Source organism: Epinephelus lanceolatus, chromosome 12, assembly GCF_041903045.1.
Source record: "Epinephelus lanceolatus isolate andai-2023 chromosome 12, ASM4190304v1, whole genome shotgun sequence".
Taxonomy (NCBI): Eukaryota; Metazoa; Chordata; class Actinopteri; order Perciformes; family Serranidae; genus Epinephelus; species Epinephelus lanceolatus.
In genome coordinates, this window is record NC_135745.1 from 17270295 (window position 1) to 17295642 (window position 25348).

Below are 25348 nucleotides of genomic sequence, written 5' to 3' on the forward strand. Positions count from 1 at the left end.
AAAGTCCCACTCTTTGAGCATAATGCAGGATCATGTATTATGCAGCATCACGGGAGACGGAATCCTCGTCGCCAAGAAAGTGCAAAAGGGAATCAAAAAGGCAGTGTGACCGGCAAATTAAAAAAACAAGGGTCAGCATTGGGGTTGCCTTTCCCAGGTGGAAAGAGCTGCTGAAGGAGAAAGGTAATACAATCACAGGCCAGCGCTAACAGCGGCTAACAGCTAACAGTGGCGCAGTAATGCGAGGAGAGGGATGAGGCTGTTAGCGACTGGCCGCTAACAGCGGCTAACAGCCAACAGCGGCGCTGGCCTGTGACTGCATTATGCTCAAAGAGTGGGACTTTGTTTCAAATTTGCCAGGGTAGTAGCGAAGCGCCTCTTGCTCCTCTCCTTCGGCTCCTCAGTCACACAGTGCTGGCCTGTCTCTCAACGAAAACACTGAAGGCGGTGCTGTATGTCTCTTGCTGGCGGGTGTATTCTCAAGATGGCGAAACGTAATGGAACCCCACAAATAACTTACCCGCACAATGTACAAACAAATCCGAAATTCTCCTTTTACGAGAATAAGTCAGATTATTGGTGGAGGTAATAGTACACCAATGATGACATATTTATGAATGCAGACATCAATTTTTGCCAATAAACAACTGAAAATGTTACACAATGTCCCTTTAAAGATATACTATGCAGGAATCACTGGTTACTGTTTGCAAACACAACATTCAGATTTAGTCCCTCCTTTCCACACTGGTTGCTACACTGGTATACTGTATTGTAGTAATGCTCTATTTGTTGTAATGTAAAAGCTGATACAGCCGCCACCTACCTTGTCCATTTGGCATTTTGCCTCACGATATTTGCATTTTTTCTGTGCTGTGTATGCGATTTTTGAAGCTTCCTCTTGGATGTGTGTTGGTTACATTCTGTCACCTTGTCACTACCTTTTCTAGAAAGTCCTGACTTCACCGGCGTGCTGTTACTAGCTGGTGGATACACCCCCAGAAATATCGCAAACACAGCAAAATAAAAAGAGAATACAGGCACAGGGCACGGGCTCTGCAGATGAGCACACCACCACACACTTTTAGTGGGTCATAGTTGATGATTGAGAGGGATTTGTATGAGTCTATACATTATGAAAAATCCTGCATAGTATATCTTGAGCTATTTAGAACAGATAAATGATATTTATAAAAGTTGGGTGTATAGGACTTGTTCTTCTTTAAAAAGCGCTCTTTAAAGGTGATGCTCTGAATCCAACTTTGTACAACAAAGCAGAGCAGCTATATAGGATGTGTTTTAACAATTGTGCCTAAAAAAGGTGCCACATGAGAGCATGTATCTTCTTCATTATCATCTTTATTGAGTAAAGAATACTGATTGTTTTTCTATTAATAATTTCCCTAAATCATTTTTAATATGTAGAAATATGATGAGATAAAAATACCCTAATTTACAATACTTCAAGACATCGGTTTTCAGCAAATCATTCAGTAAATCTTAACTGTTATCAATACGCAATATAGTTCTGTGATGTCAGAAAAAAGTGTTACCAAGACCTTAAGAAAATTGAGGTAAAGTTGTAACATGATTGTGATATTGATTTTAGGCCATGTCATTTAGCTCTAGATCTCTATCCACAGAGGAATAACTGATTTGTAAGAGGTTTTAAAATGTGTGATGTGTTGCATCATAGTTTGGTCAGTTACAGCAGTGTCTGTCCTTCATCACTGAGCAGTAAATGGGAGTAAATGTGTGGGGGTGGACAGTTTCTCCTAGTGTCTTCACAGTTCAGTAGGAGGACGACTGTGGGTGTTTGGTGTCAGAGGTTAATGTCAGGGGTTAGTCATGCGGGCTCCTCCCATCACAGATGTTTTGTTAATTTACTTTTTGATTTCATTCACCCACCGACCTCCACACTCTTCTCCTCTACATCTACCCCAACCAGCACAACACATAACATCTGTGATAGTGAAGCTATTCTTTCAGCCATTTTATTCACTGATGAGTAATAAAGAAAAAACAGGGTTTGCACTGACAGTCCATTACTGCTGTATTTACCTTGAGTGGAATTCAGTTTCCTGTTTCTAACAAAGTGCCTAACAGTGTGACTCATTCCTTTACTGGATACTTCGTGTGTATGTCATTTAGGAGAAAACACGTTATTATTCATCTTCTGTCTTATCTTTTGACAGTTGTTTTCTGCTTTACACTGTCATCTGTTATCCTCAATTCAAATAAACACAAGAAGTTTGTGCTCTAATAAAAAAAAAAAAAAAAAAAAAGGGATCAGCACTCAGTGAATAATCCTCCTAAGCCCTACGATAAGCTATTATGGCAAGGCTTAACTATACAGACCCGTGAGCAGTGATAACTAACATGTCTTTGGGGTCATCAGGTGGGAACCTCCTTTCACCGGTGTTTCGTCTAGTTAGTCCCACGACACCTCCAGGAGGCTAGACAGTGATCTCTGGCGTCCCAGAGACACTCCCCTAATGCCAGGTCTCACTGCTCCCCACACTAACCGAACAACCTCCTTTACCTTACCTATACTACCACAGAGGAGGTAGACCCAGGGAAGGAAGCCTTGTTAGGCTATCACACTCCCCCGCCGGGTTAGGCTGTACAGTCTACCTCCCCAGGACGAGCCCTCACAACAATGACACCTCCAGGAGGCTGGACAGTGATCTCAGCCCAAACAGCACTGCCAACTTTAACCAAGCCCAGGCTCCGTTTATGCGAGCTCCAGGCAGAAGCAATGCTGATACTACCTTTACTAGCACATTCACCATACTCTATTTCACACGCTACATAGCATAACTACAATGTAAGCTAAAGTTAAAGGAGATAAATGAACTCACAGGATCAGCAAACACACTCACTTTGCAGCATGGTCTCAAACAAAATGGATTCAAATAGGCCACTCCCACACTTAAATAACCTTCCTCTTCCTGGATTTCCTTCGTACTTACACATGGCTTTCTCAGCCCAAACAGCACTGCCATCTTCAACCAAACCCAGGCTCCATACATGCGAGCTCCAGGCAGAAGCAATGCTGATACTAGCTTTCCTGTCACATTCACCATACTCTATTTCACACACTACATAGCATAACTACAATATAAGCTAAAGTTTAAGGAGCTAACTGGACTTACAGGATCAGCAAGCACACTCACCTTGCCGCATGGCCTCAAACAAAATGGATTCCAATAGGCCACTCCCACACTTAAATACTTCCTCTTCCTGGATTTCTCCTGACAGGAAGTGGATCTCTCCACCTGATCTCAAGGAGTTATGTGCCCTGCTTAGTAGTTCCCCCTGCTGGCCCCCAACTGACATTATTTCTTCTGTAATAGATAAACTGGCTGCATTTAATTGCTTCATCTGACATTTCCCTCACTGTCTTCCTCAAATTCTGTCCCCGCACTCCGAGTTCCCCCAGGAGTGAGACAGTTGATCTTGCTATGAATCCCCTACACCCCACTTCCACTGGACAAATCCTAGTCTTACATCCTCGCTGCTCAGCTTCTGCTCCTAAGTCTGCATATCTAAGCTTTTTTCTTTCATAGGCTTCTTCCACTGAGTCTTCCCAAGGAACTGTCAGCTCAATGAAATAAACTATCTGTTGACTCACTGACCACAACACTAAGTCAGGCCTCTGCCTGGTACAGACTATTTCCTGAGGAACAACAAGCTTTCCCCCTAAATCTACTTGCATTTCCCAATCACAAGCACCTTCTAGGCGGCCACACCCTTGCCTCCTCACTAACTTATCCCTTCTGTATTTCTCTCCCTCACGGACAACTAAACTAAGCAACTAAGCCCCTATCCTTAACACCTTCTGAATTCACCTGTCTTCGTTTCCCTTCGATGCCTGCAGCTAAACATTTCAACACCTGATTATGTCGCCATGTATATCGGCCTTGTGACAAGCTAACTTTACAGCCTGACAAAATATGCTTTAAAGTTGCGGTACGTGAACACAATGGGCATGATGGGTCCTCATTTACCCACAGTTTTAGGTTCTGGGGGGTTGGTAACACATCGTATGTAGCCCCTACCAGGAATCTAATACGATTCTCCTCCATACTCCACAGGTCCCTCCAACTAAGCTTCCTCTTCTCTACACTTTCCCAATTCAACCACTGTCCCTGTTTAGCCTGGGCCACTACCTTTGCACCCCTTACTATCTCTTCCTGTCTGCGTATCTGTTCTACAACCAGCTTTCTTTTATCTTTGAGGCCTGCTGTATTCCATACCGGTTTACCTGAGCCAAGCCCCAGGCCTCCCCGGCCAAACTGAACATTACCTACAATCTCTGCATGTCTAAGAGCTGCCTCTGCCTCCTGAACTGCCGATCTTGGGTTCCACTTCCTCCCCTTGGTTGGATTTGGAACCACACTCCTAACTACCACGTCCTTACTCCCAGATAACAAGAGCTCTGTCCTGACCTTGGTACATTTAAATTCCTCTGTTAAACTAGATACTGGCAGCTGAAGTATCCCTTTTCCATACAATGCAACACTACTTAGGCACCTAGGAGCGCCCAACCACTTCCTAATGTAGGAGCTAACCGACCTTTCCATTCTCTCCACAACAGATATTGGAATTTCATAAACTGACAATGGCCACATTAACCTAGGATATAGCCCAAATTGCAAACACCACAACTTCAACTTTCCTGGAAGTTCTGATTTATCTATTCTATCCAATCCTTCAGCCACATCTTTTCTAAATTTCACCACCTGTTCCTTATCATTCAACTCTACATTGTACCACCTACCTAAGCTCTTTACTGACTTTTCCCTAATTGTTGGGATGTCCTCATCATCTATGACAAACCTTAATCCAAAGTGACACCTATGTTTTAAAAAGTAGCACCCACAATTGCAAAAGATTAATGGTACTTTTTAACGCTTAGCACTTTAGCTAGCAGGTTCTAAAAAGTATTTGTTATAGCCTGAATCTTTTTTAGAGATATAAACCATCACCCCACAAGTAATGGTTTAGTTTTCTGCCTTTGTTTTTTCTTTTCTTTTCTTTCTACTTTAGAATTGAACATTTCATACTCTATTTTAACAAGAATTGCTGCAAAAACATATTTTACACTTAACAACCTCCTGAAAGTAGTTTTCACACAGTTGACACAGCAGATAAAGTCCTTGTGTCTGCTGTCTGCCTTGAGTTACAGTCACTTGAAGTGTGTTTTAACGTCTTCACTCTCCTCACTGCGCTCCATAAACCAGAAACTTCAGCACTGCAGCAGTTCACCACCTAATTAGTTGCCTTATACACAGACAAAAAAATGTCATTGAGTCGAGATCCTCAAGTCACAAACTGATGTTATGTTTTCTCTGGCAGTAGAACAAAGGCAAGTCAATCTCCAGCGGTTCTTCTCAGCGTGCCAGTTGAATACCTGGAAATCTCTCTCTGAGCACTGGAGTGACGTTCAGGAACACTTCAACCAGTCCAAGCTGTGGAAACAAAGCTCACATGAGATGTTTTTATTTTCTCTGTGAGCACAGAGATTGATTGTTTTCCTTCACCTGAAAATGAAATATTGGCTGAAATGAAAAAAATACTCTGGCCGTTACAATTGATTTAAAGCAGGCATTTTAAGTTTTTATTCATGGTTTTGTCCAAGGCTGAAAAAGATCTTCATTCTTTCTATTATTTGGATAGTGAATAATAAATAGCAATTATTTCTGGATACAGTGGAAATCCTTTACCTTTTTTTTGATGATTTGTAATGTCCCCATTTGTTTTTAATGGTTATGATATAAAAGTGTATTATTTCTTTGCCCAACAATATCAATCTCGACTAACTAACTTTATGATTTTGTCCAGGTTCCACGTGGGAGAAATCCATAAGACAAATTGGCTTTGAGAGGTAAGATAATGATTAATTCAACACTTTCACAACAAATGCATTCACTAATGTAACATATGGAAAGTAAAAACTGTTTCTAAATCATGTTTCCCTTGATGATTATGCAATATAAAATATACAAGTGGGGATTTTGTTTAACTGAGCATGAATATGTCTCCCAGTTGGGAGATCCAGATGCCTCTTCAGGAAGTGACTCAGTTCAGTGACTATTTGCTGATGAAAGAGAGGGTCAGCAATAAAACAACTTTACTTTATGCAACATGCTTATTTTTGTTTTAAAGGAAAATTGCCTTTTTTATTAAGAATCACAACCATTTTTTAATCTCACCTGTTAAAGATCAGACGTGTGGTTCTCCTCCTCTGAAGAGGGTTGCATCATCTGCACAAAGTGTCCTAAATATAGCAATCCCACAATAACATTAAACACCACTTTTTGTATTTAGCAGCACTGACCCGTCATCTGACAAGGTTTAAAAATGCTCCTAACCTGTCCCTGTGTGGATTCTTGATGAACGCTAAACCCAGTTACGTCTGACATTCAGTTGACAGGCCTATTTTTCAGAGCTTTTGCTGCTGTGTCCGTCTCCTCACACCCCCGTGATCGTGTTAGATGTGGTTTTCTAAGTACGGGAATGTCCAAACTCAGCCACATCCTTTTTCCAGTACTCAACAGCCCTCGGTGGATAGTATACTGTAAGTGGCGGAAGTAGAGCTGTAAACATTTTATCCTGCCTGCATTTACCTGTTTGTGTTGGGGATCATATACAGTATACGATACATATACGATATTTACAGCCACACTGGCTGATGCTTTCTCTCTTTTACGGCCTGTATGGAGGAAAATGCAGAGTTCAAGCCAGATGTATAGAAGTAGAAAGACAATTCACAGCTGTTGTGTCTTTTCACCCAGACAGTTCCTTTGGTTTCCTCAAGCTTGACCTTTTCAAAGCCTTTATAAATTCCAAATATTTATATGGTTTAGAGCATATTTTGTGGTCTCTGTAATTGTAGTTTTTCACTGATGCCTCATGAGTAATTACCCCGGCTAAATCTTGTCTGGCTCTGATGGTTTCCATCTCTTTCATCCACGTGAGGATGCACGAAGCTTCGCAACAATAAAGCACATGGTAACAGAAGTCCTTGATTAGATTAAACTCGCCAACAGCAGCCAAAGGTCCAGCTATTTATCTGAGTGTGTGTTTTCCATTGTGTTGATTAGCACTCTGTTTTCAACTTGTTAACATTTATAAGCTTTGTATCCATTGAAGGCCAGAATAAGATTGGTTCTGTTTAAAATGACCAGTTGTTTTATAACTCGATCCAAACATTTGGTCAGCTTTTTTCTCTGCAGCCTGCGCCGCAGGATCACCACTATGTTTTGTTTATTGTGAACAGTGTAATTACACCTGGAGCTCAGCATGAAATGTAAAGAAAGCACTTTGGTGGCCAAACACAGGATGCGTGTGTGATTGTTGTAAAACTGAAATAGAAATTGGTTTGGATGATAAAAGTGAGTTTTAAAGGTTTTGAAAGCTGCTAGCCATTTCAAGGACAATTTTTATTTGCTTTAATTGTACATGCAATCATGACACCTCATAAAACGTGTCCTTGGGCAGCATAAATACAACTGACTGGATCATTTGAAGCCTGACGTTACTGTAGCTGTCATGGTAACAGTCAGCCACCACTGTTTAGCTTCCTGTTTGAACAACCCTTTTGGTATTTATTTAGCGGTGAGCAGACTAATCAAATAATAAATGATACAAAAGCTTTGTTTGCTCACGACAATATAACCACAAGACATCAAACAATGTCATATTTCAGTCGATAAATGAAAAACACACTGTATGGAGCAGACATGGAGTAAATATTATTTGTTCATAAACTATTATAATATGAACACGGTGTTTAGTTTAAGAAGAATTCAGATAGTGTCAGATAAGAAGTAGATAGGCATCATCATACCTCAAGAAACAAATTAAATCTGAAAAGGCTTAAGTAGTTTCGGCCCTTTTTACTTTATTTAATGCAGTTTAATGAGGGAAAAGAGAGCTTATTGCTCACACCGCCTTAATATGAACAAAGGCTGCAATTTTCAAGGGTGTAATGTTTGTTACGCTTAAAAAAAACCACACACTCTCTCATGGCCTTTTTGTTTGAATGGAATTTCACCCACTTGTTAACAGCAATATGTTTAAAAGCAAGCCTGATTTCATTAAAGTGGGTGGTACTCCATATAAAAGCTGAAGAATTCAACACGGCACATTAAACGAACAGTTGAGTAATGGAGAGAATCCAGATTCCCATGCATTCATGTGAACAGGTAGTGTTTTCTGAAAGATATAATTGCCGTAGTAATATCCGTTCTCATGGGTTTTAGTGCAGTGAACATGACCACAGATTAAAGGAAAATAGTGCTCAGTGACAACCTCAAGCTTTTTTTTAAGATTGCTGAACGATTTTTTTAAACAGTCAGAGAGCCCTAACAGATTGGGAAAGACAGAGGGTGGTGGCATGCGACAAATAACCCAGGCCAGATTCAGACACGACAGCACAGTTATTTGTAGGCTTCATCCAAGTGAACTAAACAAGCAACCTCAAGTTTCTGGTTTCCTAGAAAAACTGTTTCACATTAGAAGTGATCGTCCATGGACAATTAAGTTTGTTGTACTCTGTCCTAGCCTGTAAGACTGCTCCAAATCGCAATTTTGGGAGATGGTAGGATTTATCCTTACTTTGAGGAAGCAAGTGTCTGTGTTCTGTCAGTGTGGCATCCTGTGTTTTGTGTTTGTCCCCAGTGTGATTGGTGCAGATGCAGGAAATGGCATTCGAGTGTTCATCCCTGACATCGGCATGTTCGTGGCTGGCTTGGCCATCTGGCTGCTGTGTCGCAGTCTGGTCCAAAAGAGGCCGCCTGAGGACATGGCCCAATACAACGCCGACTTTGAAGCAGAAGAACAAGTGGGTTTAATTTGTGATGACATGCAATGCCTTGAAACAGTGTCTGATTTTCACATCCATGTATCCATCTATGTGAATGAAATGGCTTGTTTATTAGTAATAGAGCACAGTTAGTTGTATTTAAAGTGAGGCTGCAACTAATGTTGATTTTTTTTATCAATTTATCTGTCCATATTTCTTTTTTTTATCAATTGTTTAAGAACTGTGCAAAAATTGTGAAACACATTTTGTTGTATTATTTTTCTTTGATAAATTATCTCAAATTTTGATTTGTCAATTAACAACATTTCTAAGAAAGTTATAGGCCTGAAAGGAGCTGTATAAACACTCAGAGCACAGCTATGATTCAAAGTCTGGTTTATGTTGTGTGCACACGGCTCTCGGCTGAACCAGTGGCTAGCAGCTAATGATGCTAACAGTGTTGACAGCGCTAACGATGCCAAGAGAGCTGACAGAATGGTGTTAAGCTAGGGAACCAAGGAGTGGTGTTAGGCTTCTGTGCTGAGATCGGGTTGGGGTGGTGTTATCAGCTGTAACCACTACAGAGCAGTGGCAATGAGCTAACCAGAGGGATACATTCACAGGGACTTACATGCACTAACATCCATGTGTTACCAGACAGTCTACCACAACACACAACAGAGAAGCTCAGATTACAACCAAGCACACAGGAACAGCGCCAGGCTTCAAAGATAATTCGACACAGTGGCCAAACTGGTGAATTCCAGTTAGATTTTTTTTTTGAAGTACATCAATTTCCTTATTAACTTACTGAATCATTATGTTCTAAAAGATGTAACATTTACTAAAAGCCAAGTCCAGAATTATTTATCTATTGTCATTCATGTGAGCAAGCCTGAGACCAAACATTTGAGAAACAGAGTTAAAGGAAATGCAGTGCACATGTTCTATGGGCCTGAGGATGCGGAGGATCCAGGTACTTTTATACCTGGAACGGGAGCAGAACCTTTTTTTTGTTCATGTGCTATTGAGCAACTTTCATTTATACATCTGTGATTACAACACACACAGGGGGAGCGTGACTCCATTCCCTGTTTAGGATGCCTTTACTCATATAGCAAATATTTATCTGCTGCTATACTAATGCTCTGAATGCCATATACAGCTCCTGTAAGGATTGATGGATAACCTTTTACCACATAGGACTATAAGCAACATTTGCTTACATTAGCTAGACTTTAAATGTGTATAAACCCTTGTTAAATATGCATTTATGCTGTACCTAAAATTAGTGACATGACAGCTCTCGGTTAGTGGTTGGCAGTAAGCTAACACAATTCCTGCATGTGAGTTTCCCAGGTGTAAAGCAGCCAGAAGTGTTGATTGTTGGAAAAAGCATTGGAGAGCAGCCAAAAGGGGATGCCATGTAAAAAGAAATCATGATGAGAGGGTATTGTGGTATTTAAAAGTTTGCAAACAGCTGGCCTTGGAGATAAACTGACTTTCAGCCCTAATTTAGAGTAGACAAGTATATGAAGATATGGATATAGGGTGTGTAGTGGGATAAACATCTAAAAAAAAAAAAGTCCATAAAGTTAACCCGAAGAGGTAAAAATTGTCTTTTTTAATATAAAAAGAAAATCCCAATGTAAACATCTTTACACAAGCTGATTTTAGATTTTGGGGCTTTTAAAAATGGTGGTTGCTCGTGCTGCATTGGCTGTGTTCGAGCGAACAACGTACACTTACGAGGTCTGGACCAATCACTGTACACTTAAGTCACTAATGGTTCCCTGTTGTAGGGGGAGAGTAGCTACTTTTAAATAGGGGCTAAAAAGTCCCTCAAAGCTGCATTTTAACAGCTACAGGAGTTCCTAGTTCTTGCGGTGTGGCTCAACAAAAAAGGGGTTTCCTACAACTTAGTCCTTAGAACTAGGAAAAAGTTCCTCCAGTCCAAAAACGTCTTTTGTGTGTTCACTGATATTTAACGTATGCAAACAAAAAGTGTAACCTTTTGGGACTCATACCTGGTCAGATATAAAATAGTTTTCACTTAGTGGCTGAGGTGGCCAGTAGTTTTTTCTCCTGCTCTGTACGTAACGTCCACACCGGGCTTCATAAGTTGAGAGAAGCAGAATTTGAATAGAGAGTTCCCTGTGAGTGTTGATGACTTGGAATACAGCCCCCCTCCCCTGGCAAGTCCTCCCTCCTCTTTATGACTTAGTGTTAATTAAATCCACATTCACTTTCACTTCGACTGTGCTGCTCACGCTGGCACAGATGGCACCGCTCCCCATTACTGAGAAACACCAGGAATTCATCTATAGAGCCTGCGTTGTGTTCAGGCTTTTATTTCCGTCAGTGAGCCATCTGAGCTGAAATTGTTGTTTGATTCAAAACAGGCTTCGCACCACCTGCTATTTCTTTGTCTACTGCCTTATATGTGTGCTATGTAAATCGCAGTGAATGGCTCTCTTGTTATTATGTCTCTATTTTATTGAGACTGTAGGAAAAGAGCGACACATACTTGGTTAGACACAGCAGCCAAGAAAGAAGTGACTGGATTAGATCTCAAGCCAACATGTGGTTCCAGAGGGAAACATCTGCCATGGGTCGCTAATCATATTTTAAGCAGCCAAAGAAACCACATATATGTTTAAATATTCTAAAGTGGAGTTTACACAGGGATTGTTATGCAAGTGCTACCTGTAGGAAACTGTTTTCAGCACCATGGAGAGCTCTGACCTCCAAATGGCACCATCCATCATTCAATACTGAAGTATAACATGTCGCTGTGATCTGTCCCCCGTAAGGAAGAAGAGGAGAAGCTGAGCCTGGACGACAACATCCTGCTCGAGGAGGACTTTGAAGCAGGGTATGAGGCAGAGGAGGATGAAGAGGAGGAGGAGGAGCTGTACGAGGAGGAAGAGGAGGAGGAGGAAGAGGAAGAGGAGAAGGAGAGCACCAAGATGAAGATCCTGCGGTTTGTGGCGCAAGTTGCGTCCAAAGTGAAGGAGATTATTGGGAACTTGATCACCACTGCGGGGAAGGTGGTAGTCACCATCTTGTTGGGCATGACAGGTGAGCAGCTTTGGATGCTGTGCAGTTAATCTGTGTCTTGATCTTATAACATTACCATCTAAAAATTTAAAGGAACAGTTCAAACCGAAATCATGAATACATATTGTTTTTCATAGCTGTAATGCTATTTATCAATGTAAGTTGTCTTTGGTGAAAGTTGCTGAGTATTGGAGGTATTGGCCATTTAGTTCCATCAGCAGCTGATATCTCCAACAGCCGGCAACTCGCATCAAAACAATCTAGATGGATAAATAGCACCACAGGTAAGAGGAAAAATATTTATGTTTTAAATTTTGTTGAGAGAGTCAGCTGCTGTAATTTAGAAGAACCATTTTAAGAAAGAAATGAAAGTCCCATTATCTTGTTCATAAAGTTTGCTCCTTAATTGTTGTGTGGGTTTGATTTTGAGACTGCAGATGTGAAATACAGATGTTTTCCTCACAGTTTTCCACAGGCTCTTGAACACAACACACACACGCTGTTTTCAGTGACTATAAAACAATAATGGTAACTTCAGACTGCTTTAAGTTGTGCTTTTGGTTGTAGTAAGGCTGCAGAGAGATGTGAGGTTTGTCACATTCAACAAAACTGCCATAAGATTTTGGAAATTTAGGAAGGCTGATAATTAATAATTATCCTGATCACATATGTGAACCACAGTCCCTTGACTTCATATCCACTTTTTGTCTTTGAAGGAGTCATGCTGCCCTCACTGACCTCGGCTGTCTACTTCTTCATCTTCCTGTTCCTCTGCACCTGGTGGTCCCTCTGTCGGACCTTTGACACTCTCATCTTCAGCTGCATGTGCGTCCTGATGGCCATCTTTAGCGCTGGACACCTCATTGTCCTCTACCTCTACCAGTTCCAGTTCTTCCAGGAGGCCATCCCACCGGGCGACAGCTACATCAGGTCAGACACATGTTGAGTTAATATCCAGAAAAACAGACCCAGCATCGAGTCACTGACAGAGTCCTGTGTGTTACCTTAGTTTAAACACTGTCTATGTCAAAAAAAATGTCTCTCTGCTTATTGGGATGCAATAGATTTGGATTATTTTCCTGATTTAAACTTGACGGCCATTCTGCCCACAGGATGAGATGACTCAGACCTTAAGAACAAAATACAAACCGTCTCCCAAACAGCAGTGAGCGATGCCTCAATCTAGAGAAAGTTAAACTTACCAACATTAGATCTCCTCTCTCTCTGATGAATTGTTGAAATGGTATTTCTCTGGTTAGACAGCACAAGCCCATACTAATGCTGTCTGGCTCCTTACTAATGTGAAAATACATAATGTGATGACAGCGCTCAGCAGCCAGAGCTCCTTTGACTCGACGATATTTATTGCGCCCGCCGCAAGTTTGTTTAAACGATAATAAATATTTACTATTGTTGCAAACAAGAAGGCAAAGGAAAAGGCAAACCCAGCTGGAGGGGAGATATATCAAACTCCTACTCACAGCACATCAATATCAGAAGCAGAGCTTTTAGGCACTTCACTACAACCAGTGTTGTTTTATTATGCATGAGAAAGGAGACAATCAGCTGTCTGTGGCTGCGGCAGTGAAACATTGTGGTTGGAGTAAAGCCACATCGTTGCACATCTTGCCAACATACGTTAGTCACACAGCTGTAATAAATAGAAACTCTGTGGCTGAAAGTACCTCGAGTCACTAAGCTCATTGTGTTTGACTGACAACCTGGAATGCAAAGAATGCTGTTTATTTACTAATTACTAAGAAATACACATTTAGGCCACCATCATAGAAGTTTGAAAAAAAAAAAGATTTTCTACCACAGCAGGAGCAGAGGAGAGTTCAAAAAATAACAAATCATAAATTTCTTTTTTCTTTTACTGATAAATGTACAATTTTTATCCTTTATTTTACCATGCAAGTGTCACTGAGACATTATGGCATCAAGATCAGTAATAAAACTTGTGTTATTATAGTAGTATATATAAATAATGTAATGTTAGAAAATATTTAATCTCCATTTGGCTGTGAATAAGAATTAAAATACACATCATGATAACCAAAATTGGTTACATGTACAGTATGTTCATGAGGAAATTGTAATAATGTAAAATGTAATGTACAAAAATGTTAAAGAAAGAAGCCCCGCCAAACATTATTACATTATAAGACAGTACAGACAGTAACATGCAATGAGGCAAGCATACAATTAAGGCTCCCAGGCCTCAACTACCGTAATGCCCTTTATTTAATACTTTAAAAAATGTCTGGATCCAAAGTATGTTTTATGAGCATGTTCATCAGTCAGTGGTCTAACTTTCCACCAAATGTCATTGAACTCTTATGAGACAGTTTTGAGAAATGCTGTCACTCAACCAGCAATCTAAATGGGGCTAAAAACTGCTTTGTCAAAAGCAACAATTCACACAACATATTGTATTATATCTACAGTACGAGGAAAAGTACAATGGTTTCCTTCCAAACAAATATTCAGTCGGATGCAAACAGCTAAAACACAAGACTATAAAATGTTAAGCAGTATATTCTGTATGATACACATGATATACACCATGTTGTTGCTCTGTAGTTCCAGTAACTTGCAGCATCTGAATCTTTTAATTACTGCGTCTTTTAAACCTGACCAGCAGCACTGAAGCTGTTGTCTCACTGTAGCTGCTGTCTTACTGTAGCTGTTGTCTCATTGTAGCTGTTGTCTTACTTTAGCTGCTGTCTCTGTGCCCTTGGTGTTGCAGGGTTGTATTGATCTCACAGTTTCTCATTTGAAAGCTGTGTTGCTGTGTGTTAGGACCAAGGCTATTTACAGCTATGTATAGCTAAAGCTGCCTTGGACAAACCTTGTGTCCTCTCCATCCCTCCTCTGGTTCAGATAGCAGATAAGGTGTGATTACAGTGCTGCATTGACAGACTTCTTGTTAGAAAACTCATTAGAATAAATGGACCCCTCTCAAACCATCTGCACAGGCAGTAATAGTCTGTTTAGACTGTACATGTTGTAGTAGAAATACAGTAGGAGTACCTGTACTGGATACTAATACTGGATCCTTTTACCTCTTCTGTCCTCTTAAAACCCTCAAAGCCAGTAAAATACTGGAAATTCCCTTGTCTTCTAAGTCTCCATGAAGCTAGTAAGATACTGGATACTTTTACCTCCTCTGTCCTCAAAAAACCCTTAAAGCTATTAAAAAAACATGATACTTTTACCTCAACAGGCCTATGAAAACTTTTAAAGCTAGTAAAAGCTATTGAAATACTGGATACTTGCACCTCTTCTGTCCTCTGAAATCCCTTAAAGCTATTTAAATAGTGGATGCTTTTACCTCCTCAGGCTTCTAAAAAGCTTTTACCTGTTTAGGTCTCTAAAAATCCTTAAAGCTAGGGAAATACACAACACTTTCACCTCTTCGAGCCTCTAGAAATATTTGAAGTTGGAAGATACTGGATACTTTTACTTCTTCAGGCCTCTAGAAAGCCTTAAAGCTATTAAAATACTTGTTACTTTTATCTCTAAAGGCCTCTAGAAAGCCTTAAAGCTATTAAAGTGCTGGACACCTTTACCTCTTCTGTCCTCTAAAACCCCTTAAAGCTATTAAAGTTCTAGATATTTTTACCTCTTCTGTCCTCTAAAAACCCTTAAAGCTAGGGAATACTTTTATCTCTTTGGGCCTCTAATAATATTCATTCATTCATTCTCTGTAACTGCTTATCCTCTTAAGGGTCATGGGTGGACTAGAGATATTTTACCCCTTCAGGCCTCTGATATCTGATCTAATATTACTTAAAGTTAGGAAAATAAAACTAAAAATCAAAGGAGCTTTGAATGAGACAAAATAACGACAAATCGCTGCTCAAGATCCATCATTATACTGAGGTCATGACCTTTGAAAAGAGGTCACAAATGCACATTGCTTAATTTTAAGGTCAACATGTTGAGAACTACTAACCCAAACTACTTGGTTACATAAATATTACAGAAAAAAGCTAAAGTTGACTCTTTGCTTTGATACTAACTTGTAAAGTTGCTGCATTTACTTTCCAGCAGTAAATATGGGAGAGTGGGTGTCATTATTTTTAAACAGCTTTTCATTTGTGTATTTGAAGTCCTAAATTTGGAAAGTTTACCATGGCCCTGATTCTTCTTTGATAGCTCTTCACACTAACAGGCCAACTATTTTATCATGTGCTGTCTCCGCGTGCTTCCATGTTGACTTTCCACAGCACTGAGGTATTTCTGTCTGCCGCTGCATGAAAACTGAGGTCCAATGTGATGATAAAAGTAACACGCTCTCCCCTGATCTGGCCTGTTTCCTCTCTGTACACTCGCAGGCAAACTAAGGGAAACTCTTACGGACGTAAATATGTGCAGCTCCCATTGGACAATAGGCCACCTCAGTGCCTGCCCTAATTGTGCTTGCTGACAGTTGACTTGGCCTTGCTGTTGGCCCAGTGTTGAGTGAGGCTATTGAGAGGTCTAGCTTCCACTCCACTTCCTGCCTCCCCTCCTTACAATGGAAGTCCCCAGTCATGTGACCAGTGGGCCTTCCCCAGCTACAACAAGAAACCGTTCAGGAAGTGTGATGGGGTCATAGGGGAGTGTTCACTCTTCCACATGGTATAAACAGAGAAGACTCGGAGGGCATCTAAATCTGTGTGGTTGTCACTGGAATACGTCAGTGCACTTCCTGTTGAGGAGATGATCTTTGTTCTGTTAAAAGGAAGAGGAGTGAATCATACAGCATCCTTTGTGGGACAAACAGAATTTTTGTTTCAGATTCCAAGGTTAGAGCATGGAAGGAAATTCTCTTTACAGGAATGTCCTCAAGCAGAAAGTCAGAGACTACATCAGGGCAAGACAACTGTGAGATACTTTAACACTGTTTGATGCAACTTACTTTTCTACACTTACTTAGTTGCTTGACAGTGTATTTTCCCCATTGATATTTCCAGTGTATATTGGACTTTGCTTGATCATAGTACAAACCACCTATTAAGGACATCAAACTCTTCAAACTTTTAAGAATTACCCTGGAAATTACAACGAATCCTTTAGATTATAAAAACAATCAACTAAACTATAGCAAAATTAGTCTTTCCCTCAGCTCCATCCATGCATCAATTTTCAGACATATATCCAAGGTGCTTGACTACTAAGTAAGGTAGTCCAGACATCCCTCTGCCTGACAACATATTCTAGCTCCTCCTGGGGGATCCCGGGGCCTTCCCAAGACAGATGAGTGTATTCTTCAGTGTATTCTGGGTCTACCCAGCATTCATCTACCTGTTGGATATGTCCAGAAAACTTCCGAAGGGAGACACACAGGAGGCATCCCTATTAGATGCCTGAAACACCTCCTGAGATGGTGAGAATTTTCTTAATCTGATCATTCAAGGAGGTTTAAACTAGCAAAACAAAGTGGTCTGATAGTATTTAGCATTTGTGTGTCCCCTTAACCTGATTTATGGTTGGGCGCTCAACACTTCTGAAGAGTGTTGCTCAACAGAAATGAAAGAGCAGTGCAACGTTTTCAATTTATGTTTCGGCAAAGGGGATCTACACATGCACACACATTTATATGAATACATCTTTGTCTGTATTTTTTCATTTTTTTATATGTCTGGTTTACACACAGCTGTGATTCATCTCACTGATCACGGTGGGTATTTAAAGATGGCGTTTCTGGTTGTATCTTATTACAAGTCTGAGGAAGAGCCTACATTGCTCGAAACGTCACTTGACAGAAAATAAATGGATTAATGGGAGCTCTATCGGTGTGCGGATCATCTTTTTCCTTTTTAGTGTACAGGCCACCCAGCTAAGACAGCATGACTCTGCAGTTCCCACAATCTTTTGTTACGTTTGCATCACCTCATCCATCCTGGCTTTGTTTCTGGAATCGATAATTAGTTTTAAAGATGGAGAACCCAAGGCCTTCTACACCGAATTGAGTGTAATCAATTCAACAATACACTTATCTCAATGAGATCAGTCCAGTCCACTGACTGACGACTTTGGGGCCAGTTCACAGAAGATTTAAGGATGAGTATTCATCCACCTTTGCTTGTCTGATGGTTGTTTAAAGAGGACGTAATTCAAGAAAGCCAATCTATTTTTCTTAGCTGCAGATTTAAGTCATATCATAAATTTGCCTCCAAGGACGATCTAAGCAACAAAGGTTCTACTTTTGTGTCACAATCAAATTCTGAAGCGACCTCATTAGCTAAGAAAGAGAGTATAACTACAAGACAAAGAGAGGAGAGTTGAACTAACAATTCATTTCATCAGTGGTTATTCTCCCAATTGTTTACTTGATCAATCGCTTGGTCGCATCAGAAAACAGTGAGAAATGCCAAATGTAATGTCTTACATTGTTCTTGTTCTGTCCAACCAACATTCCAAACCTCACAAAGATTCAATTTATTATAATGTAACACTAAGAAAAGCAAGTATTTCTTACAATTTAAGAATCTGGAGCCATCAAATGTTTGACTTTTTACATTCAAAACAGCTTAAACGATTTATTGATTATGAAAATCGCTGTCTATGAGGGTTCACAAAAGGTGCTTCAGGTGCCTAAAATACTTGAATCTGGCACTCAGAAATTTAGGTACTGGAACACCATAGATTATCGTTTAATTTTTCAAGTACTTGAATAAAATTGAGAGAACAGAATGATAAATCATTTTAAGAAATGTGTTAGAAAAAAAAACCTAGTAGGCAGAGAACTGCTGTGCTTGCATTTAATTTCTAATGTATTTTGAGCTCTGAGCAGGTTGGTAAACACCAGTAAATAGTAAGCCCCAGGATGTTTTGCTAGCGCTTGAAAAAGTACTTAAGGGTCATTGAATTTGACTTGCGCCCTGTCAGTATGGACCCATACATTAATGCTGAGTCCTTACTGCAAAGGCCCACGTTTGAGTCAGGCCCAGGTCTTTTGCTGCATGTCACCCCCCCCCTCTCCCTCTCTGTCTCTCTTTCTCTCACTATCAAATAATGCAGAAATACCCATCTAAAAAGCCGATTAATTTTTTGACATTTGATTGATTGGTTAATTACCTACAAAAATTGTTGCAGCTCTATGAAAGAGACGTATTGTCTCAAGACAAAGATGGATGATCTCGAAATCATATCCTTACACCTGAATGACTGTTAATGTTGACCTCTATGTTTCAAGCATTGCCTGTGGTCAATAACTCTGTAGATCTCTATAAAATGTCGTCTACTGCTTATGTATCCTCAAAGTTCCTGATTTTACAGCTTCAGTCCTGGTAAAAGTGCCTGTTACTGTCCTCATATACCTGTCTGTCTCTCTGCCTGTCTGTCTCTGCAGTTTTTTTGGCATCTCCCCCATTGTTCAGAGCAACTGCTCCTACACATGGAAGCTCATCGTGCACCCGGACCGTGAGTGGTATCACTTTGTCAGTCCCATCATGCTGCTGATTCTCTACTACACCCTGGCCACGCTCATCCGCCTCTGGCTGCAAGAACCCATCGACCAGTTGACGGTATGGACAGCTGACAGAAATACAATGAAAGCACATGAATCCAGACCATCTTAGTTAACAGCTTTGTGACATTTATTGCAAAACATGTCAATAATTTGCCATGTTAATCCATTCAATTAGATGATTCTGAATGAAAATAAATCATGTCACTGATTTGTTTTTATAAAGGTAGTCTTAAAGGGCAAATAGACCCTAAAACTTTGACTTTGTTGTTTTCTGATTATTTGTACTATATTGTTCATTATTAGACTTATTTGTTGTCTTGAAATGTCTTTTTCTTGTTCCTATACCTAAATGACCAAAGTTAGACATTAGGATTTTTCTAAGACAAAAATTCAGCTATCAAAAATCATCAATTTTGGGTTCATTTACCATTATAGAGCAAGGACCTCTGTCTAGATTTTTGAGTGATGTTCATTGGTCACAGGGGAAGAAATATACATTTTGACGAGACAGTAGCTTCAATAGACAAGTATGCCTGGTGACCTCAAGGCATCCTTCATGTTTTCCCATTCAGTTTTCACTATCACTCTCTTCACCTCTCACCTAAATGCATCGAGTTCACATCTACCCTCTGGGCATTATGCGTTTTTATGGGAGATGCAACTTAGCAATTAAGTTACGCGACAAGAAAAAACAGAAAAGGTAAATACCTCCGGATAAAATAACCAGTCGTCTCTCAAAAATCAGTGAGTGATTTAACACTTTTTGTGCAGTTAAACTTCAATGAGCTCCTGTTTAGAGAATGCTGGATTTGAAGTTGATGTAAACGTGAGTGGATGCAGGCAGTCAGTGTGTGTCAGAGCTGTTTAGTTGAACTCGGCACACGACACCTCCATACGGCTCCTCAGTAAATTCCAGACAGTGAACTGAAATAGAACCAGATTGAATTAAATGGGCAGCCAGGTGGCCTCGTGATCAGAGAAACTGTATTGAGGGAAGATTCCAGGACGATCGATCACTGGCTGGTTGTGTCCACTGCAGCTCAGGTGTTATCTGAGACACTGGTGGTCTAATTTTGACAAAGCATGAAGGGAGGATGCATCTTGGCCCCATGTTCTTAAGGAGTAAATCTAACTGTTACATAACAACTCAGACACCACTGGTCCAAAATTGATGACTTGCGAAGCGATGATGCATCTCAGTTGTACAGATGTTTACAAATGATGCAAGACGATGCACTCTTCATCTAAAACATCATTTCATATTACTTTTAAATCAAAACTGAGGTTTGTTACTATAAAGGTTTATACTACACTCTTAGAAAGAAAGGTACTAACCCATATACTGTAGGGTTCTTTGGCTTGTCCGTATAGGAGAACTCAGTTCCTGGTAGACCCTTTAATCAAGTTTCACCTGGAACCCTTTCAGGGGTCTCTACCTAGAACCCAATTTAAAAGGTGAGACGAAAGGTTCCACTCAGAACCCCCTATAAGAGGTTCTACATTTTACCCTGTCTCCAAAATGTTCATATGCATGGATCAGAGTTTCCGTACAGGTGCGCACATTCTGCCATCAAGTTTATCCTTATAGGTCACAACTTTGGCGTGGGAAGTTGCCTCATTTTGTGGGCATGCAAAACTCTTTAGTTCTTTGAGGTGATATTGTCACAGATTTGGAAGAGCGGTTTCTTTGTGAAGAAACCACTTCGCTTCCCTTTGCAAGATGGGCTCAACCTCATCACACCACAAACTCCGCCAGTAAACAGGGAATCGCAATCAACATTGAGACATTGAAACCGTTGGTTGAACATCCAATCAATACGTCCTGTTATGGTTCATAAAGTAGTTCCAAACTAAAAGCTGTCAACGTCTGGGATTTTACTCGGCCATCAGCTGGATGTCCTAGCAACGTTGAACTATGACCTTAACACAAACTGGCCTCCTCAGCTGTTCTGCTAAAGTTTATGGTGTACATTTAGCAGCTTTATGCATCCAAAATACTAAAAATATTAAGTCAATTAAGTCTTAAGATAATAACTTAGCATTGACTGACATGATGCGGACATGATCCCCTGTCCCCTGGGTGACAGGGGTCCAGAGCTTTACCCATTTATCCAACACGACTTTCTCCCTATGTTGACTTTGTCACTCTTTATATTATGTCACCTGATTTTCTGGCAAAAATCGCTCAAGGCATTTTTTCTCAGTAATTTATGATTTTAAAATGTCAGAGAATATTTGACTTTGTTTCTTATCCTTTTCTTTTTTTCCCATAAATTTACCACTTTTATTTCAAAGTTTTTTTCCTTGTAAATTTACAGCTTTAATCTTGGAAATTATTTTTTTCTCAGAATATTGCCTCCTAATCTACAAGTACCCATATATATGCCATTGTGTTATTTATAAATAACAAGAAAAAAATTGTAAACATTAATTAATGAAATTTCATTCACCTCCATTGTATTAGTGTGGCAGCAAATTTTCTGAGACAGATAAATCAAAACCTGGGAAAAAGAAACCAAAACTATCTGCATGACTAAATACCAAAATGAGAAAATGTATTTTGTCTTTTGGTTGAACCAACCCTTCAGGAGACTACTGTATCTCATAACTGATTGGCCCAAGAAGTATGTAATCATTATTCAAGACTTAACCTTTGTTTGCTATGAATTTAACTTTCACTACTGAACTGGAACTCAATGAAATGTCATGAAGACCCTCAATCCTGAATTCAACCCATCTTCCTTCACCTCAGAGCTCCAGGCTCAGCTCCTCTGTCCTGTAATGGAGTTATAGATTAGTGTTTTTATAGAGGGGTCAATACTTCCCTGTAAACCTGCGGGGCTATATGCATTATTGATTTCTCCACAGAGGGCTGTGTGTGTGTGTGTGTGTGTGTGTGTGTGTTTTCACCTACTCCTACACTTTAGACGACGCTAATAATAAAACATGATTACAACATAAATCAGCAGCTGACAGGTTTGTTCGATAGTGAAGATGCCAGATGATGATGGAGCTCGTCTTTGTCACAAAGACAGGAAAAATCTGGACGTACTGTTACAATTTCTCAATTATTTTAATGCTTGATTTGTAGTGTATTGTCTGTGTTTATTTAACAGTAATTTGCAAATGCAGTAAAAACTGGAAACCAGAAGAATTCAATTAAAGAAATGAGACACAAGAAAAAACAGCAATTACACAATATCATCATGTTGGTTTCATAAACATCATCCATAAGTGTGCAACTGCAATTTTTTAATCTGTAAGGAAAACTTATTTAGTACCATAGCCAACGCTACACACACAAATAGAGCCATCTAAGAGCCAATAATGAGATGTTTAATTCAGAAAATCAGAGACTTAACAAGGGCATTAATTATGATATTATTTTGATAATTTGTCTTGTTTGAAGATAATAACGCTCAAAATTCCCGAGACACAGGACTACACAGGGAGGTGGAATTTTCTTTCTAATGTGAAGTGAGAAAGAAAAAATGTAATTTGAAGTATTTAGTGGCGTCTTAGCCACCTGGATGCTGCCAAGATGACTGTTGTGAATAAAATACAGAAAATCAATGGTAGTATATGTTGATAATTTACAGTAAAATGACCTCACATCCTCTTTTAAAAGGTCACCCAGCTCCTCCTCAGATAAAGCACTCCTACACTGTTAAAACTGTCCAATAGAGGCTGATTAAAACTGTGATTCTTGAAAGTATCACCTCTGTTGCTGCACAAGAGCGGACTGAGCGCAGAGTCTGGTGGTAAAGATATGTATCATCAAAACTGTCTATCTATGTTTTTTCAGGACGACAAGGATGGCGATATGTGTGAGGAGGAAGATCTGGATGGAAACAGAACAAATAACTCGGCCAACAGGAAGAGGCAGCTGTGGTGGGAGTCACGCCAGGGCACAGATGAGAAAAACGTACGTCAGGGTTAATGCACACATGAATAATAAAGTATTGATTATTGGACAGGTCATGAAGTCGTCATCCTTAAGTCAGGATACCATACAAAATAGGTATGGCATCCCATCGTAAAAAAACATTAACACATGCTTGAATTGTGTTTTTTTACATAATGGAATAATAATGGAAAATAATAAAAATAGTAGAATAGAAATAGAATAGAAAAATAATGGAAAAAATGTGGAAAACACACACACACTTCAAATATCACAAAGATCTGTTGAGGATATTTTTCTTCAACTTCTGAAGTGCTTAACTTTTTTTCACAAGCTTGGCTGCTTAAAACCAAAATAACACATTTCCTTCTTACAACTGATAACTGTTGTTGGCCTGGAACACTTTGATTCACTTTGGCTTTTAAACAACAATAAAGTGGAATGGAAATGTCCTTAATATTTTAGTGCATTAATAGTATAAGCAAACAAGAAACTGACTCTCTTGTTAAACTGTAGTTGTTGTTTGTTTTCGCAAGCTTACATCTTGTTTCACCCGAGCTTTCACCTTTGTGATAAACTCATCCCTGGAAAGATTTCAGCTGGAAAGGCACACACACGCACACTCTCTCTCCCTCTCTCACACACACACACACTTTCTGACCTTGTTCCCATATCAAGGTCCGTAGTCTGTCTCCGCCCGGCCACCTCCTGAGGTTTAAAAGCTTTTAGGGTTGTGCAGACACAGATGAGTGATGGGCTCGATTTACAGAGTAGTGCTGCTCGACTTTGTTCCTGCTTATCAGCGACTATAAAGAACAAGGAGGCCTTTGACTTCAGCGGCTCATCGATAACACACCTTGCCTTGTATGCTCTTTTCTCCTCCTCCTAGCTCCTCTCCACCCAGGATGGCTTCAGTACAACTGAGGTGGGGGCTGCTGTGGATGTGTCTTAAATCTGTGTGCATCGTGACCCCTCACCCCCAACCCCTCAGTCTTGCTGCAAAAAAAAGGAATTACTGCAAAGTGCTTTTCACACTGCATCCTCACTGAACATGGTTATACTCTGGGTTTGAAAGTTTGTGTCATCTGTCAGCCCAGAGGTGTTGTACATACAGTTTTGTACTACATCTGTAGTAGTGAGCTCTGGGTTTTAAGGCAGGTTGTGCAGGGTTAAATATGAATGTGCAGTGTGAAAAGTAGAAGAAATCCCTGTATTGCCCTACAAAGCCAAAGTGTGGTAACTAAACTGCTAACAAACTAACTGAAACTAACAAAAAGCCCCATCTTTTATCTACTTTTTCTGGTAAAAACACACAAAATCCAGTTGGTGAATAATTTAAGCACACAAGAGCAGTTCCTCCTGTTTGCCTTTGTGGGGCAGGGTGCTAATCAGTCTTATGAAGATGACATTTTGACCTGAGTAGGATTAAAACGTCTTGATTAAAATTTTGTGGCATGGAGTAAGTGTGCAGACGTAACGTTTTTCCTACACATACACTGTGTTTTGATAGCCTTGCACTGATGTGATGTGCATATAATTATTCTCCCTCAGACAGTTTTATGATCCCATTATAAATCTGTTCCTCAGTTTCAGAAATGTTTTTGTAATTTATGACGGTGATCTACAGGCTCTGCCCACTTCAAATGGGACGTCCTTTGACTTTGTCACGACTGAGAATGGACCAGTCTGCCTGGACTTGTACTCCACCCCCCAGTATAAAATGGATCAGCCCAATGACGGTACAGGTGAGCAGTTAACCACCCGCACCTCCTCTCTAATTATTCTTAAAACCTTCAAACTCAATGATGAGGAACTACTGTAGAAAACACACTAAAACTCTATTACTATACTATAAAATTATAAGATTGTAGCTCATTCTGTATCTTATTTTACAGATGGTGTAACATAGAATTTACTGAAGCAGGTTTACGCATATATTGGTTCATATATTTGTCTGAAAGTCTATCCTAAACTAGTGCTTTTGTTATGTGAAACCCTTGTATTGCATATTATGGTTATTGTATTTTATGTAAGCTTACTTCAGAGTGTTATATGGTTCTTTATGGGTTGAGAGAAAAGCTGACACTGATGTTTAGTAGCTCCTTTTAAA

The 25348-nt window shown here is 39.9% G+C and overlaps 1 protein-coding gene across 2 annotated transcripts in view; it reads left to right on the forward strand.

Moving 5' to 3' along the window:
* The window catches only part of piezo2b (piezo-type mechanosensitive ion channel component 2b), a 113836-nt gene that overhangs the window by 25487 nt on the left and 63001 nt on the right, over positions 1 to 25348 (forward strand). Inside the window, exons 4-11 of one of the 2 annotated variants that reach the window (XM_078173041.1) lie at positions 5848 to 5890; positions 8689 to 8851; positions 11626 to 11893; positions 12589 to 12802; positions 19215 to 19389; positions 23140 to 23259; positions 24128 to 24163; positions 24866 to 24983. In XM_078173041.1, the coding sequence (XP_078029167.1) occupies positions 5848 to 5890; positions 8689 to 8851; positions 11626 to 11893; positions 12589 to 12802; positions 19215 to 19389; positions 23140 to 23259; positions 24128 to 24163; positions 24866 to 24983 (1137 nt within the window). The remainder of the gene's footprint in view (positions 1 to 5847; positions 5891 to 8688; positions 8852 to 11625; positions 11894 to 12588; positions 12803 to 19214; positions 19390 to 23139; positions 23260 to 24127; positions 24164 to 24865; positions 24984 to 25348) is intronic. The other variant, XM_078173042.1, reaches the window with a different exon arrangement.